Consider the following 19,468-nt stretch of genomic DNA (forward strand, 5'->3'; position numbering starts at 1 on the left):
TGTTCAATCGCCTGAGCCACCCAGGTGCCCCACAAAGGATTTATTTTTGTGTCTCAGTGGCTTTTATTTTATCTCAGTTTTATCCCAGAACCTGCTAAAAACTAAATATATATAATGTGAAATATGTGGAATTATATAAATACAATGATTAATAAAACAGATTTACAAAGACTTTTTCTTTAAAAACAGTTTCATGTTTCAAGAAAGGTGATGTGGAAGGAAAAAAAAAGTCCTTGAAGATTTTACATACAAGGATATTTTAGATTAATAATTAACTCAAATTCTGGGACTTAATTAAACATGGGAAAGAGGGGCACCTGGGTGGCTCAGTTGGTTGGGTGACCGACTTTGGCTCAGGTAATGATCTCACGGTTCGTGGGTTCGAGCCCTGCATCAGGCTCTGTGCTGATGGCTCGGAGCCTGAAGCCTGCTTCAGATTCTGTGTCTCCCCCTCTCTCTGCCCCTCCCCTGCTCATGCTCTGTGTCTCTTTGTCTCTCAATAATAAATAAATGTTAAAAAAAAAAAATTAAAAAATAAATAAACATGGGAAAGAAACAGCATCATTTCTGCTTAACCTAAGAAAATACATATCTACTTTAGATAATTTGCAAAGTACAGAAAAAAAAAGGAAAAGAAAAATATCACCAATTATTCTACCATTCTAAACAAATGATTGTTATCAGCACTTTAGTATATTACTTTCCAATCCTTTCTTTTGTTATATTTTTTCAACGTATTGTGAAAATTTTCAAAATTGCAAGCAAGGCTATAAGATTTTGATATACACACCACCTAGCTTTCCATTAACTTCTTATTATAGTTTGCTTTATCACTTGTTTATTCATCCTTCCAAACTTTTGCAATAGAGCTCAAATCATACTGCATATAAAATTTTATATCCTTATTAGAATATGTCCATGTAAGTAGGCTCAAACTACGTTAGTTAATTAAACTAAGAATAGTCAACAAATTTATATGGCAAACAAGGACATTCAACAAGTCACAGAAAGCAGATTTTTGTTTTTAAATTCGAATTCAAGGTTGAGTACAGAGATGAAGCAAATTCAAGATGCAGGATGAGTTTTTTAGCATTCACTATACCTCTTTTTCAACACTTTACATTAAAAGAGGATCTTCAAAAATAAAAACAGCATTTGACCACACACACACAGGTAGAATTTCAAGAGTTTAAAACATGGTTTTACTTACTTTGTGATGACCGCCAAAGTGATTCTGGATATTGACTTGATTTCGTAGTTTGATCTGAAAGAACAAAAGAAATAAAGTGCACTATAAAGGATATTGTACTTTTTTTTTTAATTTTTTTTTTAACGTTTATTTGTTTTTGAGACAGAGAGAGACAGAGCATGAACGGGGGAGGGGCAGAGAGAGAGGGAAACACAGAATCGGAAGCAGGCTCCAGGCTCTGAACCATCAGCCCGGAGCCTGATGCGGGGCTCGAACTCACGGACCGTGAGATCACGACCTGAGCTGAAGTCGGAGGCTTAACCGACTGAGCCACCCAGGCGCCCCAAGCATATTGTACTTTTTAAACGCATATTTTACCAAGAGAACAGTAAGTAATCAAAAGAACAAAAATATTCAGTAAAACCCCAGGGAATTCAACACTTGGGGCAGTGTTGAATATTTAATTTTTTTAATTTTAAGTAGGCTTCATGCTCAGTGTGGAATGCAACGCAGAGCCCAACCACTCAGGTGTCCCAGGAACACATTTTATTTTTTTTAAGTTTCTAAAGAGCCATGTTGTATCTAAAAACTTAACTAAATAATTATCTTTTCCCTAACGACTTTCTAAAGAAAAAAAAAAAAGAAGATGTAGAACATGGCATGAGGTAAGGAAGATAATGAAACCTTTGAGTTGGGGAACACTTTGAAAGTTTATAATGGATCTTCTTGAAATCATTAATACCCATTTTGCCTCAAATTTTTCTTGTAAATGGTTAATATGTTACATATTTAGCCTATTCTTTAAAAACTTATTTTCATATAAAAGTGGAATTTATAACTAACTCTGTTCAAAAGTGATCAGATTATTAACTCGGAAGTAAAAGCATTTGACACATCCAGGTGTGGTAGCTAAATATTTTTGTTAGTGTACTCCTATTATTAAAAAAAATTTGAGCATTGATTTCTAAAACATATTTCTTTTTAATTAAAAAAATGTTTATTTATTTTTGAGAGAAAGAGAGAGAGAGCGAGCGAGTGAGCATGAATGGGGAAGGGCAGAGAGAGAGGGAGACAGAGGATCCGAAGCGGGCTCTGTACTGTCAGCACAGAGCCCGATGTGGGGCTCAAACTCATGAACCATGAGATCATGACCTGAGCCGAAGTCTGACACTTAACTGACTGAGCCACCCACGTGCCCCTCCAAAACATATTTCTAACATTAAATACGTGTGTTATTGAAATAATGTATTAACTAATGTGTTGTATCTATTATAAAACAAAAAGACATTTTAATTGGATGAAATAAAATATAAATATACATGAAATTCTAATATTCTCTTCTTGCATTCCAACAGATCTTTTTTTTTTTAAGTTTTTATTTAAATTCCAGTTAGTTAACATACAGTGCAATATTAGTGTCAGATGTACAATTTAGTGATTCAACACTTCTACAAAACATCTGGTGCTTATCACAAGTGCACTCCTTAATTCCCATCACCTATTTCACTCACCCCCCCATTCCCTCCTCCCCTTTGGTCACCATCAATTCGTTCTCTACAGTTGAGTCTGTTTCTTGGCTCGCCTTTCTTTTTTTTCTCTATGCTTGTTTGTTTCTTCTTGAACCTCTTCAAGGGATAACTGGCTCAGAAAATAATCTAAGAAGATCAGTATTCTTCTTAATATGCTCCCTTTTTTCTTCTTTAGCTAGAGTTTTCTTCTGCACATGGGTATGTGTGCTTCATTAAGAATTTATTAGAATTCTTAAAGGGATCACAGACCCTTCAGTGTATGAAGTTTCAAAGAGCTATATGCTGCTAGCAATAGCATCAAACTATTGGCTACAGGAATGGCTTAGTTTTTAATTTTTAGAGCTTTATGTATACATATACCAAAACTAATAAGAACACTTAGTTTAGTGTTTACTATGTGACAGGTACCTTCTAGGTGCTTGCACATATGAATTAACCTCTTACCAACCCAGATGAGGATACTGAGGAACACAGACATTAAGCAATTGCCTGAGGGCACAAACCTAGTAGTGGAGGAGTGAAACCCAGGGATTCTGGCTCCAGAGCCCATGTTCTTAACCACTATGCTAGAATGGTGCATATCTCCTTTGGGATTTCTGTATCAAGAAAGAATGGGGAACAATGAGGAAGGGTGGGAAATATATAGAATACCAAATGCCCATAAACCAGCCTATGAGCCTATTTTTTAAATGGAATGATAAAGTAAAACACAGAATTATGGAAATTCTCAAAAGATGGTGAGGGGAAAATAGAGAATTACTCTTTCATGGGACTAAAATATAATATTATTCATTATTTACAGAGTTTCAAATTGGTTCAGCACCCTCTTAAGCCTCAATTGGTATTTTCCCCCCACGGTCAATTCTTTCCTTGAATAAACTTAAACACAAATTCACATGAATAGTCATAAACTGTTGCTACTAACTTGGTGTAAATTTGAACAATCCAGAAATAAAAGTGATTACCTAGGGATAGTAAAACTTCCTAAGAGCTAACATCCCTGATAATATAAGGAATACCACTACCAATGAGATCCGCTTCTCTATAACATTTGAAACAAACTACAAATAACTTCTTTTGAGCACAAAAATATCTTATATTCCATAAATATCAAAGCAGGCTAAAAAGTGACTTATTTGTGGGGTGCCTGGGTGGATCAGTCAATTAAGCGTCCAACTTCGGCTCAGGTCATGAACTCGCTTTCGTGAGTTTGAGCCCTGGGTCGGGCTCAGTGCTGACAGCTCAGAACCCGGAGCCTACTTTGGAATCTGTGTGTGTCTCTCTCTCTGCCCCTCCCCCGCTTGTGCTCTGTCTCTCTCTCTCTCTCTCTTTCTCTCTCTCAAAAATAAAGATTAAAAAAAATTTTTTTTAAAGTGACTTGTTTAGATATTATATAGACATTACATGTTACTAATCAGATGCACACATGGAATCAGTAATTTTAATAAATATTAAAAAGTATACTTTCTAAAAAAGTAGTTTTAATAAAATATTTTATGGAAGTATTTTTTAAAAAAGTAAATTCACAAAATACCTTTAGATTTTTACTAAAAACACAGCTCCTAAGATAAAGTCATATGAATATGAAGATATGTTACCTCCAGAATCAAGAGAATCCCCGGATCTGACCTTAAGAATAGTAATATCACTGTCAGAGCTGTCTTGATCGTCTTGTTCAGTTTCTTCTAAAAAGAAAGAAATAATACACTAGTATAGTCTTTCTTCTAATGCTCTAAAGATCTAGATTAAAACAAGTAATTCAACATTAAAATGAAGCCTCTTTAATTATCAGACACAGAATCACTATTTATTACACTTACTATTCTGGATCACAAAGTTTTATATGAGCAAAAATTGAGCTCATTATGTTATCTGAGGCATATAATTATATCTCAAGCAAATATTCTGAGTAATATCTACAAGATTATATTCTGAGGCATTAATGTAAAGTAAAAAGGAAACAAAGGAGCATTAATAGTGGAGAAATTTTACCTTTTTTTGGGGGGGGGGGGGCTACATATAGTGTGTAAATTCAGCCAAAATTAGTATATGTACATGTGTGTTTACATATGAGTATCTGTGGTTGTAAAGGGGGGGATGTACACACACACTCATATACAAGCATTTCAGTATGCAGGTAATTAAGATTTTAAAATGGACTAAGTTTTACTGTCCTATTCATAGACTGATTATGAGAATTTAGAAAAAATGATTATATTAATACCATAATCAAAGGCCAGCATATGCCAAAGTCTGTTTTCATTGGCTTTACTTAAAATTAACTCAGACAAAAGATGTTTAAAATGCATATAAAGGCTATCATCACTCACCCTATCCCATTTTATCTAAGACCCAATTATGAATTTAGATAAGCATGAACTTTTTTCCTGAAGAAAAATTTTCTTCTTTAAGTAACTATCAAAATTGTTCACGTTAATGAAAAAAAATTTAGAATATTTTAAAAGAAAATACCTCCTTCAGAAAAATTGACCTTCTGTTGGCTGCTGGTGGCTTCTAGAAAAGAAAAGCAAACACATCATACATGACATCAAAAGCTAAAGCTTAGGAATAAACAATATATAACTATATAATATATAATATGTAATCTATAATATACAATTTAGGGAAGTGAACATAAAGACAGACCAACTAAAATTTTTCTTCTGTTAAATGTTAAAAAATATGTTATTTCCCTTTAGGTTATTTCAGAAATAAGTACGATACAACCTAGAATCAGGAAGAGTTTATTTTTCTTTCAGCCACAGGTCCGTTTGTACTCTAAACTGTAACCTGTTTGCAGAAAGTATGAAATTCTCCATTGATAAATATTCCAGTCCCTACAGGTTTACTGAATTCTCATTCTCCTATTTGCCACACTCCCCATGCCGTCTTGAGAAACCCATCATACTGGTGGAAAAGACAAATCAGTTCTTTACTGCACTAGTATGTCCAGAAGAAGAAAGGGAGAGAAACCCTAGCTCCAGCACGTCCACATATGCTATTTTTTTTCAGAGCCAGAGAATTTGGACAAAGATAAATGAGCAACGTGTATCGAACACAGTATTTTTATATGGGCTATACTGAAAAAAAAAAATTTAAGGGAGATAAACCCAAAGGGTGGCATTGTACAACTGGGCTAAAATATTGCTGAGTGATCTTTTGAGAAGTGGCATGAATCAGACTGCTCACAAAGCTGAAATCTTTCTTTTCAGCTTTCCCTCTGTTGCTTTTAACCCCTTTTGCTTTTCAAAAGGGGAAAACAATACCGTGGAAGGCAAGTGCCAACACATTATACGGTGAACTTGGAAATATTTTCTTCAGATCAGTTTAATTATATTAATATAACACTGGTCAAACTACCACTATGACAGGGGCAAGTGTAAATCACTATGTGAAATACATTTGCCAATATTTTTGATATAGGAAAAAACTAACCAAAACAGCAGATACTATGTCACTCTTATAAAGCTAGGACCTGGTATATTATATTCCATTTTAATCTAGGGTCATAAGGGAAACTGTCTTTTCAATTTTCTTTTTCAAGCAGAAAAATGGAAAATCAAACTTGCCTTAGTGCTATTCTCTTAAAATTTTTTCATTAATATTTCCACTCATACAAAAAGATATCGTTCCATAACACACATATTATCCCTTTTGTAGAGTTTATTTTCATTTATATAACTATTCACATAGCATGCAAACAAAAGATGTTTTCTTAAGAGCCAATAGTTACATCTTAGTCATTATCTTAATAATAGTTACTTCCTTGATATTTGCAGGCTGCCAGTTAGTTTTCAAAAAAACCCTTCATATCTGCTATCTGATTCCCTAATGTCACAAGAGGACTCTCATAGGTAAGGTTTATGGTATTAAGTGACGTGTCTAAGGGTGTCAGGATGAACAAGTGATAAAAAAGGAATTGAATACAGGCTCTTCTGATTTCTAGTCTACCACCCATCTACCACTGCATCAGTCTTATTTATAATGGTATGTATTCAGCACTTAATGATAATTATTTTGTTTTATTAATTTTCTTTTAAAGAGCAGCTTAAAATTCACAGCAAAACTGAGGGGAAGGTAGATAGATTTCCTTTGTGTTTCCTGCCCCACACATGCATAGCTTCCACCATTATCAACATCCTCCACCAGAGTGGTTTATTTGTTGAATAGTGGTAAAATTGATGGATCTACATTTACACATCATGTTCACCCAAACACCCTAACTTACATTATAGTTCACTCTTGGTGTTGTGCATTCTATGGGTTTAGACAAACATATAATGACATGTATCCATCATTATGATATCATACAGAGTATTTTCATGCCCTAAAAACCCTCTGTGTTCCACCTATTCATCCTTCCCCTACCACCACCACCACACCCTTGATGACCATTAATCTTTTTGTTTCTGTTTTAATGTTTATTTATTTTTGAGAAAGAGAGAGACAGAACGTGAGCAAATGAGGGGCAGAGACAGGGAGACACAGAATCCAAAGCAGACTCCAGGTTCTGAGCTGTCAGCACAGAGCCTGACACGGGGCTCGAACACATGAACTGTGAGATCATGACCTGAGCGAAGTTGGGTGCTTAACCGACCAAGCCACCCAGGTGCCCCAATGACCACTGATCTTTTTACTGTCTCAATAGTTTTGCCTTTTCCAGAACAGTCATATAGGTTCCTCCATGTCTTTTCATGGCTTGACAGCTCAGTGCTTTATAGCACTGAATAACACCCCACCGTCTGGATGTGCCAGTTTATCCATTCACCTACTGAAAGACACGTTGGTTGCTTCCAAGTAGAATAATTCCAATAATTATTCCAATTATGAATAATTCTGCTATAAACGTGTGTGCAGGCTTTTGTGTAAACATTAAGTTTTCAACTCATTTGGGTAAATATTAAAGAGTGTAACTGCTGGATCATATGGTAAGAATGACAATGTCATGATGACATACAATGTAGGACATCTTTTCATATGCTCATTTGCCATCTGTATATCTGTTGTTGGGGTGTCTGTTAAGTCTTTAGCTCATTTTTTAAATCAGGTTTTTTTTTTTTATTGTTGAGTTCTAAGAGTTCTTTGTATACTTTGGATAATTGTCCTTTATTAGATGTGTCATTTGCAAGTATTTGCTCTCAGTGTCTTGTGTTTTTATTCTCTTGTCATTCTTTTGCAGAGCAGAAGTTTGTAACTTCACTGAAGTTCAGCTTATCAATTTTTTCATGGGTTGTGCTCTTTGTTTGCATCTAAAGAAGCATCAGCATACCCAAAGTCCTTTAGATTTTCTTCTGGGAGTTTTGTACATTTTTTTTTAAAAACTTACATTTAGGCCTGTGATACATTTTTAGTTAATATTTGCAAAGGGTTTAAGGTCTGTGTCTAGATTTTTTTTTTTTTTTGCATGTGGATATCCAGTTGTTCTAGCCATTTGTTGAAAAGATTCTGCCCTCCATTGTATTGACTTTGTTAAAGATCAGTAGACTACACGTGGATCTGTTTATGGGTTCTCTATTCTATTCATCTATTCTTCTACCAATACCACACTGTCTAGATTACTGAAGCTTCACCGTCAGTCTTGAGGTTAAGTCCTCCTACTTTATTCTTCAATACTGTATCAGCTATGCTGGGTCTTTTGACTCTATATGAACTTAATCATTTTCTCAAAATAAGTTGTTGGGATTTTGATTGGGAATGCACTGAATTTACAGATTAAGTTGAAAAGAACTGACTTCTTGACAATACTGAGTCTTCCTATCCATGAACGTGGAATATCTCTCCGTTGGTGTTAAGTAAGTTCTTTGATTTCATTTATGAGTTTTATAATTTTTCTCACATAGATCTTGTACATATCTTCTTAGATATATACCTGTAAGCATTTCGGTGGGGAGAGGGGTGCTAACTAAATTGTGTTGTTTTTAATTTCAAATTTTTCTTGTTCATTGCTGGTATGTAGGACAGTGATTGGCTTTTTTATATTAACTTTACATTCTGCAACCTTGCTATAATTGCTTATTAGTTCCTATTTTTTGTCCATTCTTTTGGATTTCCTACACAGATGATCACGTTACCTGTGAACCAAGACACTTCTTCCTTCCCAACCTGTATACCTTTTGTTTCCCTTTATCTTACTGCATTAGCTATGTTGCTCCAGCACAATGTTGAAAAGAAGTGGTGAGCAGGGGCATCTATGCCTAAATATCCATTTAGGTTTCTTCATATCATACCTTGATGGCTTATTCCTTTTTAGCACTGATATTAGTACAAAAGCTTCCAGTGTCTAACCATTATGTTACCTGTAAGGTTTTTTTTGTAGATAGTGTTTATCAAGTTGAGAAAGATTCCCTCTATTCCCAGTTTACTGAGAGTTTTTATCATGAATGGGTGTTGGATTCTGTCAAACACTTTTTCTGCATCTATTAATACTATGTGTTTTTTTCTTTTTTAGTCTGTTAATATGATAGATTCTCAAATGTCGAGCAGTCTTTCATACCTACGACAAATCCTGTTTGGTTGTAGCATATTTTTTTTTTTTTTCAGTTTTAAAGTAATCTGTATAGTCAATGTGGAGCTTGAACCCACAACCCCAAGATTAAGAGTTATGTTCTTTACCAAGTGAGCCAGCCAGGTGCCCCTAATTCTTTTTGTAGTTTTTTAAAATTCATTTTGCTAATGTTTTGTGAAATACTGCATCTGTTCATGAGATATTGATCTATAGTTTTCTTTTCTTGTGTTTTTCTGGTTTTAGTATTAGGGGAATGCTGGCCTTACAAAATGAGTTAGGAAGTATTTCCTCTACTTTTATCCTCTGAAAGGTACCTTAGAGAACTGGTATAATTCATTTCTTTAAATATTTGATAGTATTCACCAGTGAACTCATTTAGGCCTGGTGCTGTTTTGGAAATTTATTAAATATTGAGTCAATGTATTTAAATAGATATAGATGTATTTAAATAGATAACAGATTATCTATTTCTTCTTGTGTGTTTTAGCTGATTGTGTCTTTCATGGAAAGGGTCCATTTCATCTAGATTATCAAATTTGTGGGCTTCAACATGTTCATAGTATTTCTATATTATCCTTTTAATTTTCATGAAATCTATACTAATTTGTGTCCTTTTACCTTAGTTTACCTCTTTTCTTTTTTTATCCTTAGCCTGGTTAAAGACTTTCCCTTTGAATGATAATTCTGCAAGATACAGAATTCTAGGTTGGTGGTTTTTTCCTCTCACACTTAAAATCATTCATTCCACACTCTCTTCTCACTTGCATAACTTCTTTCAGGTTTTCTTCATCTTTGATTTTCTGTAGTTTGAAAATGATAAACACCCAGGTGTATTTTTTGTGCATTTGTTCTGCTTGATGTTCTCAGAGCTTCCTGAATCTGTGGTTTGGTGTCTGACATTAATTTGGAGAAATTCTAGATCATTGTCTCAAGTATTTCTTCTGTTCCTTTTTTCTCCTCCTTCTGGCACTCCCATTATGTGTATGTTATATACAATATTTTATAGTTGTATAGTCCTTGGATGTTCCATTTTGTTGAGTCATTTCCTCTGCTTTTTGGTTGAGAATTGTATTTGAGAATTGACATATGACACTGTGTAAGTATGTGTAGATGTTGACTTGATACATTTATATATTGATTACCACCTTGGCACTGGTTTTTTTTTTTCTTTTTTTTTTTTTCACGTTTATTTATTTTTGAGACAGAGAGAGACAGAGCATGAACGGGGGAGGGGCAGAGAGAGAGGGAGACACAGAATCGGAAGCAGGCTCCAGGCTCTGAGCCATCAGCCCAGAGCCCGACGCGGGGCTCGAACTCACGGACCGTGAGATCGTGACCTGAGCTGAAGTCGGACGCTTAACTGACTGAGCCACCCAGGCGCCCCACCATAGCACTGGTTAACACCTCTATCACATTCTCATTTATTTGAGGATTCTATCAATATGCCCTCTAGCACAGAAATTTTTTCCTCAGCCAAGTCCAGTCTAATATGGCTATCAAAGGCATTCATTTCTATTACAGTGATTTTGAATCCCTTGCATTTCTTTTTGCTTCCTAGGATTTCCATCTCTGCTTACACTGTCCATCTGTTTGTGCACGCTGTCTACTTTATCCATTAGAATCCCTAGCATACTAATCATAGTCGTTTTAAATTTCTGGTCTGATTATTTCCAACACCCTTGCCATACTGGTTCGGATGTTGGCTTTGTCTCTTCAAATTGTTTTTTGCCTTTCATTATGTCTTGATACCATATCTTAATGTTAAGATTTTGTCTTGATGGTGGACATGATGTACTGGGTAAAAGGAATTTCTGTAACTAGGTCTCTAATAATGTGATGACGAGGTCCAGAGAGAAAGGGAAAGGGCTTCATAGTCCTATAATTAGGTCTTAGTCTCTTAGTGAATTTATGCCACAAATGGCTCTCAGTGTTTTTCTTTTCTCCTTAGGTGGGACATGTTGTCTACGGTGGCCTGGAATAGAGTATTTTCCTTTCCCCGGGTCAGTTGGGCTGATAATACCCCAGTAGGTCAGGTTCTGGGTAACTAGATTGCCCTGAAGGCAGGCCTTATTAAGAACAGAGTGCTCTGGCATATTTCAAAATGATTCTTTCTACCCCCCCCCCTCCCTGCTGAAGCATGAGGGGACTTTTCTCTGATATTTACTATGGGAATTTGGTCGAGCCCCTGGAGGTATACCTCAAAATCTAGTGGGGTACTCCCCATGACTGGGTCCCCTTGGAATATTTAACTCAGACTTCTGCACACCAAGCCTCCTGCAGTTCATCAGTTACAGTTCAGATTTTGCTACCCCAGAACTGGTTCCTGGAGACATCTCTACTTTTGAGCCTGAGCTCTTGGTAAGCCACAATTTCCTGTATTTGCATCTCTCTCCAACTTTGAGGGCAGGGGTTTGCCCTGCATTCTCTCCTTTCTCACAGATCCAAAAAAGACCTTTGATTTTTTAGCTGTGTTTATTCCTTGCTAGGTTAGCTTCTTACACGTGGAACAGGAGGGAAACCAAAAGTCTCTCTCAATAATTTTTTGAATTAATGACAAAGAAAAGGCTGAGGGCTGAACTCTTCTAATACAAGAGGTTCCAATAACTTCTAAGTGTAACTCGTTTAAAATAGAGCTTTGCAGGGAGCCTGGGTGGCTCAGTTATGCATCTGATTTCGGCTCAGGTCATGATCTCGCAGTTTGTGAGTCTGAGCCCATCTGGGAGTCCCTCTTTCTTCCCCTCTGCTCCTCCCTCACTTGAGCATACACATGTTCTTTTTCTCAAAATAATAAATAAACTTAAAAAATAAGATCTAACAGTAGCTTTGCTAAAGTTACAACTATATTTGAACATTATGTTTTATATAGTTTAAAAATTATTTGGTATAGCAAAATTTTAGGCTAAATTGATTTTAGAATCTGTGTGTTTCTTCACTGAGTCACCAGAAAGAAAATGAATAGTGCAGTAATCTCTCCCTTTTTGATCCTGATATAATTTATTTCCATGTACTTTTTAAACTCCAGGTCAATTTGTTCAGAGCCAAATCACCTAGTAATTAATCACTCATATAAAAGTAAAATTAAATCTCCTTTATTGTTTATGTATGTGCTGTCCAATTAGCATGGGGAGAATTTAAGAATTTTTTTTAACCAACTTATATAAGGGAGCTCCCCATTTATTTTTTATATCATTATATTTCAAGTATTTAATATATCGTGGATTTCTGAACACTTTAATCTAGTGTCCAAAGGTCTTTTCTTTAGAATTTTATGTTTCTGGGGCACCTAAGTAGTTCAGTTGGTTAAGCGTCTGACTCTTGGTTTCAGCTCCGGTCATGATCTCGTGGCTTTGTGAGTTCAAGCCCCACATCAGGCTCTGTGCTGGTGGCATGGAGCCTGCTTGGAATTCTCTCTCTCCCTCTCTCTCTTCCCCTTCCCCACTCATGCTGTCTCTCTCTCAAAATAAATAAATAAACTTAAAAAAATTTTTTTAAAGAATTTTATGTTGCTAACAATATCAATAGTATTCAAAGGGTGAACAATAACTTGTTAAACAAGGCTGTCTTCAATATTATTACTAATATTGTGCCTTATGCATAATCCAATAATATCTTATGAATTAGATGTTCTATACATTTGGCAATAATCATCATTGTTATCAGTCTACTCGTTGTCTTGGCTATAGACTTTTTAACTGTGGTTTTCATTCTGGTACATGAAGGTCAGGAATTTCAAGTCCTCCTAAATGCCATTTCCTCCATGAAACCTTCCCAACCTCTCCTGCAGAATAAGGCACTTCTCTTCTAGGCTATCAAATACATATACCACCATTTTAACACTTACAACATTAATTTATCTAGCTTGTTTTTTTTTTCTTTTTTTTTCCATTATCTCTCTAAGAGCTACTACTCTAAGAGCTAGGGGAAAAAATTATCATGGCTCTTTATGGTTCCAGCATTTAGGCCAGTCACTGATACATACAGAAGGTGGTTAAAAATAAATGTTTGTTTAATAAATGAATAGACTTTTGTATCACAGAATAAAAACCTTTAAGACTTTTGCTAAAATTGTTCATACCATGACAAAAAAAACATGACTTAACAACTCAAGAAAATAGTGTGAAATTAGTGCTTAATAATGAGGTTTCATGCAAGGTTTTAAACATTCTACATTTTCACCTTTTTAACCCAAGCCACAAAGAATGCATAAATATTTAAATACAATCTGATGATGAATCAGTAGCATTTAGTACCACATGAGAAGTTTTCATTTTATTTCCCTGTTTCGCATTCATCTTCATTTTAAACCTCTTGGCTTCTACGTGTAGAAGGTTAAAATACTTTTTTTTAAAAAAAGGTATTACTCTTCCCTATGCTTATGCAGAAGCTTTGAGAAATTCAACTCTTATTTGGAGTAATAATACCTTCAATTAAAAAAAAGTTAAAATATTATAAAAGTTGTAGCAAAACAGAGAGAGAATAGGCTGGGTCACAGTAGATCTTCCCAAAGCTGGGGACATCCTGGCTAAGGTTGGTGGGGTTGCGGGGGGGTTTAGCCTTGGGCCTGGGGTGGCAGCTTCACCACCTAGGATCCCCAGGACCCACCACTCCCCCAACTGGTGTCCCCCAGATTCACGGTGAGAACATGGCACTGGCTCTTAGTTCTGACATACTGGCCACTGACCTCGCCTACACCTGGTCCACAAAGGGATGCGATTTCACCGGGCCCACAAGACCTCTGAAAAAGCCGTCTTCACGGCCTAGACCAAGGGGGTTGCCCTCAACCAGCTGTGGCCGAAGGAGCTACGGACCGTCAGCCCCGTTCTCTGGTGGTGTGAGCCGCCTGTGGTACTCAGGCCACAGCATGGAGCAGTATGCTGCTCTGGGTGGCATGGCACGCGCCAGTGAGCACTGCTGTGGGCCCAGGAGGCCTAGAGCCCTCGCCACCCGGCTCCCAAATAAAGTGGGCCCAAAAGGAAAACAAAATTATACAGGCTGTGGCATTTAGTAGACAAATGGCAATAAATAAAGGAGCTGTTAAGGAGGTACCACTTTTCCAATGATCTCAACCAACTAATAAAAGGACTTTCAGAAGACCTAGGGCACTTGTTTGTTGTAAGAATAGATCACATACAACCATCTCTTCAGGCAGAGACAAACCACTAATTATACCACTTTCCTTTCCTCAGCTACAGTTTTAAAGGAAAACACAAAGTTCCAGGTATATCTGTACTATAAGGTTTTCTATTCCTAGAGACTTATTGAATGTGTTGGTGTGAGCAGTGAAGTGAAGGATACTCAAGGAACTCATACTTTGTATTTTGTCTGGGGACAAAGACATGAAGATTTCACAAATGAGACTCTGATGCTTTCTCAAAGAGAAGACTAGACAGAACACAAGAGTCCATGTGTCTCCCGTCTTCTTACGCTGTCAGTACAGGCTAGGGTGGAGTGCTTTAAAAAAAAATCTATGTTGAGGCAAGTATGCAACTCTCTGAATTTACTCTTAGAACAAACAAATGACCGTTTGGGTGATTTGCTGTCTTTATTCCTGCCACCGGTATAAACCAGGGAGCGGTAAGCTTTTTCCATAGAGGGTCATATAGTAAACATATTTGAGGCTTTGCTAGCCACACAAGGTCTCTTTTCTTAGCTCACAGGCTGTGCAAAAACAGGATTGCAGGTCAGATTTTTAACTAGAGGCTGACCCACAGCATAGACACCTTTAAGAGTGGTACCTTTAAGATTATTCAATGCCAATATGCTTTTGAGAACAGAGGCAGAGTGGGGCAGCAGGAAGGAGTATAAAGAACGGTCTGGGGATATTACTAGTATTCAAGCTCCATGAACAGTCATTTTTGATATTCTAAGAGGTACTAGCATTACTATAAAAAAGAATCAGAGGAGGCCATTTTCTGTTAATCCCACAGAAATGTTCTTTAAACTGGAAAGCACTTTTAAAAGTTACTTCTCACTATAAAGTACTTATAAAAATCATTTCTAACTCTAGCATAAAGAGTAAAAGTGGATTATTTCAACTTCAAGTTCTTTACCAATTAAGAAACTATGACTTAAAAAAATTTTTTTAAGTTTTTAAATAAAGCACTTGAGAAACTCTACTGGGTACCAGTACACATGATGAACTGCATACTGTAAGGATCACTTTCAGACACTATCCTGAGGTCTCCAAGAAGTCAACCCGAGTTTAACTGAAAGATGAATTTTAAAAAAGTTGCAGCTATTTTTTTAAAAAAGGGGAAGTTTCCTTCGTTTTGACTCATCTCTAAATTTAGAAAAATACTGTAACTTAAAACTAAGTCTAACCACAATCAATGTAGGTTCTCTTAACGCTGTGGATCTGGGTATCTCATGTCCTACACCAAAGCAAACACTGGAAAGTGAATCTCTAATTCACTTTCTAACTCAAGAAAAACTATGAATTGGTAAGCTGATATTCCTTTTTCTCATAGAAATGTGAATTCAACAAAGTCTAATAAAAATTAAAATGTGTTTGTATTACATGTTCCTATATGAACTTAAATAACAAAAGACATAATTTCAGACAGAATTAAGAATCAGGGCAATAAGAAAGGTCATAGCCATAGGCACAGTGTCCCACAAGCTGAGAAAATGAACAAAGAAATATTCTCAAGCCAGTGACCAACTGTGTATACTCCTGTGTTCTGATCCTCAGAACCCTTGAAAAGAACCTGTAAGAATTAGAGATAAACAAACCTAATTCACTCATTTTAGTATTTCCATTTGTTTTGTATGCCGAATCTGCAAGAGAGATAGCAAGAAAATGATTAGAGCTTAAGAGGAAATGCATCATGTGGTCCTTTACCACAGGTTCATCATCAAAACCTTAACAGATCTTTGTCATTGTAAAACTTAAAACGACAGTTATCAAAAAAAACCCATCCTAATTCTTTCTTAAAGAGAAGGATCAAGAAGTAGAAACCTAATGTGAAGATAAATAAGGTTCTTCTTTAGTTCCCATGATAAAGCACCCCTATGTGCTAATGAACTCTGACAAGGAAGCAGAAGTAGACTGCTTGGATGCCTTTACTGGTTATCTCTCACAGTCATGAAATCAACTTAAGGGCAATACTTGTTAGAGGTTTTCATCAAAAAGAAATGTAAATGAGGCAGAAAAACTTGATAGCACTGAGCTATAAAGCCTCGGTCTTGATTTTTTTATTAGCATTATGCTGGGAAGAATAAAAAGCCCCTGATCCTAGTTTAAAATCATCATACTAACAAAAAGAATCATAGAAACCTCTTAAAAACAATGAGGAAGGCCTTTATATATATGTGTATATATATATACACATATATACACATATATACACACATATATACACATATATACACACATACACATATGTATGGAAAGATGTCTCAATAGATTAAGTAAAAATAAAAACACAATAAGAAGGTACAGAAAAGAGTGTTTATTGGGCTAACAGTTGTGATAAAAGGAAGGAAAATATCATTTATGCATGAATTTCTTTGTAGCTCCATTAAATATCTCTAAAAAAAGACCTAAGAAACTGAAAACACTGGTTCCCTCTAATGAGGAGGCTAGGTGGGTAAAGGACAGAGGGACAGGGAGATTTTTCACCATGTATTTATAATAACTTTTAAATTTCGAACCATATGAATACATGCACTAACCTATTTAAAAATAAAGCTATATTTACAAAACATTTAAACCAACAGACAAAACAATCTCTTACCAGGTCTTGGGCTTCTTAGGGGGCGTCTACACAGGCTGATTACAGGATCTTCACTCAGCACTAATATAGGAAGAAAGAACATTAAAAAATATATAAAATGTCAAACATACTAGATTTATTATACAATTATCTATTTATTCAACAAAGGTTTTTCTGAACCCTTCATTATTTTAAGTATGGGAATGTAAAACTGAACTACCAATTTCCTGCCATAAAAAATTTATGAACATGATAGAAAAAATATGCAATTTTTCTCAGCAGATCACATTTATATAAGAAAGGAATACCAAATAAAACTCTTCTAAATTTCTCATATGAGAACCAAATTTGTACTGTAGCACCAACTCAATTATTCCATTTGAGGCTTATCCTCATTATGGATTATTCATGGCATACTTTAATTTAGGGGTTAACTTCCTGAGAGTTAATATAGTACCTCCAACTATTTAACCTTGTGTGTGTGTTCAGGAAATGCAAACTCTAACTTTTTAGTTTAAGTGTTACCATTAGCCAGGGTTTCAGACTGTCTATGGTTCAATGGTATAGGGCTAATGGGGAAGCCAATCCCATCATATAAAATGTTAACCTAGAAAGCCAAGATGTGTTCTCAAAAAACATCAAACATTATCTAAAGTCCAATATATATCTGAATTTGGATTATATTATGTTTGTTTCATTTATCTTTATAAAAAACATCATGGAGCCCCTGAGTGGCTCAGTTGGTTAAGCATCAGACTCCTGATCATGGCTCAGGTCATGATCTCACGATTTGTGAGTTTGAGCACCACATCAGGCTCTGCACTGACAGTGTGAAGCCTGCTTGGGATTCTCTCTCTCTCCCTTTCTCTGTCCCTCCCCTGCACATGTGCACATGCTCTCTCTCTCAAAATAAATGAAACTTAAAAACAACAACAACAACAACAACATTGTGTTTGGCGCTGTAGGAGAACAGTGAAAACCATTCTGAACTGGTTATCACTGGTCCCCGCCATTACACTGACTGCCTATGTTTGTTTTTACAAAACTGACTTCACACAATTTCCCCATTAAGAGTATCCAGAAGAGAAACTGTGATGGGCCAGGCACTTGTTTGTTCGAAAAACACTTATTGAACATGTTTCTATATATCTTAAAGACAGAGATGTAGAAAAGCAATTAAACTTCTGTAGCTCAAAAAGGCAGAACTAAGATCAACACACAGAAAGTAAGAGAAAAGTTAGCTTTTAATTACTTAAGTTATTAATGTTGTCTCCAAAACAGAACAGATAGTGAGGGAATGATTTTCACCTCACTGAAAATGATCAGGCAGTATATGAATGAATGCTAACAAAGGGATACTTGCATTGATAGAGACTTTGGGTAGATGAATTCCCTAAATCTTCCAGCTGTAAGATTCTATGAAATATCTATCTCAGTTGCTAGTATTTCAAACATCAGGTATTTAAAACTTATAAAAATAGCTTTTAAAATAAATTCTGTACATGTTCATAATCCCATTATTACAACTACTTTCCTCTTTTTCTCTTCTGCATTCTCACCTTTATCAGGCTTAATTAAAACCTAAAACTCAACATAATCTATAGACATCAATTACTACTTTTTTCCCCTATCTTTTAAGAAGTATTTCCTGGGGGCGCCTGGGTGGCTCAGTCGGTTGAGCGGCCGACTTCGGCTCAGGTTGTGATCTCGCGGTCCGTGAGTTGGAGCCCCGCATCGGGCTCTGTGCTGACAGCTCAGAGCCTGGAGCCTGTTTCAGATTCTGTGTCTCCCTCTCTCTGACCCTCCCCTGTTCATGCTCTGTCTCTGTCTCAAAAATAAATAAACGTTAAAAAAAAAAAAAATTAAAAAAAAAAAAAAGAAGTATTTCCTGTACGCTCTATTATGTACATATCCTTAGAGAAGATGCTTCAAGGAGACAGAGTACCAAAGAGAGATATTATTAGAGAATAAAAGAGCAAGTACCCTTATTTTGTAGCAATCTTCTTCCCTTGTCTGCTTTTGCTCACTGCTGCACCCCCAGCATCTAGCATGGGGACTGGCATAAAGTAGGTACTCAGTAAAGATCTAGAGAATGAATACTCCAAAAAAATCAAATGTTCAGCAGCCAGAGAATCAAATGTTCATGACAAAATGGTAGATATTCAAAAATAATTATCTATGATTATTTAACTAGAAACCACAACTGTTGGAACAAAAATACCTATTTAACTTTAGGAAAAGTAAATGAAGTTCTCCCAATATAATTTTATATTGTAAAATAGTTCCATGATTTCCAGAAAAGAATGAATCTGACCACAGAACAGTTATGTAAGAATACATGGACTGGGGCACCTGGGTGACTCAGTCTGTTAAAAGTGTCCAACTTTGGCTCAGGTCATGATCTCATAGTTTGTGAGTTCAAACCATGCATCAGGTTCTGTGCTGACAGCTTGAAGCCTGGAGCCTGGAGCCTGTTTCAGATTCTATATCTCCCTCTCTCTGTCTCTGCTTCTCCCTCACTCAAGAATTT

At 36.0% G+C, this 19,468-nt stretch overlaps 1 protein-coding gene across 4 annotated transcripts in view; it reads right to left on the reverse strand.

Moving 5' to 3' along the window:
* Nucleotides 1-19,468, reverse strand: part of TOR1AIP1 (torsin 1A interacting protein 1) — a 44,962-nt gene that overhangs the window by 19,514 nt on the left and 5,980 nt on the right. For 2 of the 4 annotated variants that reach the window (XM_058701304.1, XM_058701302.1), the window contains exons 3-7: nucleotides 16,960-17,019; nucleotides 15,956-16,000; nucleotides 5,191-5,232; nucleotides 4,317-4,403; nucleotides 1,211-1,264 (exon numbers count right to left, since the gene is read on the reverse strand). In XM_058701304.1, the coding sequence (XP_058557287.1) occupies nucleotides 1,211-1,264; nucleotides 4,317-4,403; nucleotides 5,191-5,232; nucleotides 15,956-16,000; nucleotides 16,960-17,019 (288 nt within the window). The remainder of the gene's footprint in view (nucleotides 1-1,210; nucleotides 1,265-4,316; nucleotides 4,404-5,190; nucleotides 5,233-15,955; nucleotides 16,001-16,959; nucleotides 17,020-19,468) is intronic. The other 2 variants (XM_058701305.1, XM_058701303.1) reach the window with 1 other exon arrangement.

The sequence above is a fragment of the Neofelis nebulosa genome, chromosome 15 (assembly GCF_028018385.1).
Source record: "Neofelis nebulosa isolate mNeoNeb1 chromosome 15, mNeoNeb1.pri, whole genome shotgun sequence".
NCBI lineage: Eukaryota > Metazoa > Chordata > Mammalia > Carnivora > Felidae > Neofelis > Neofelis nebulosa.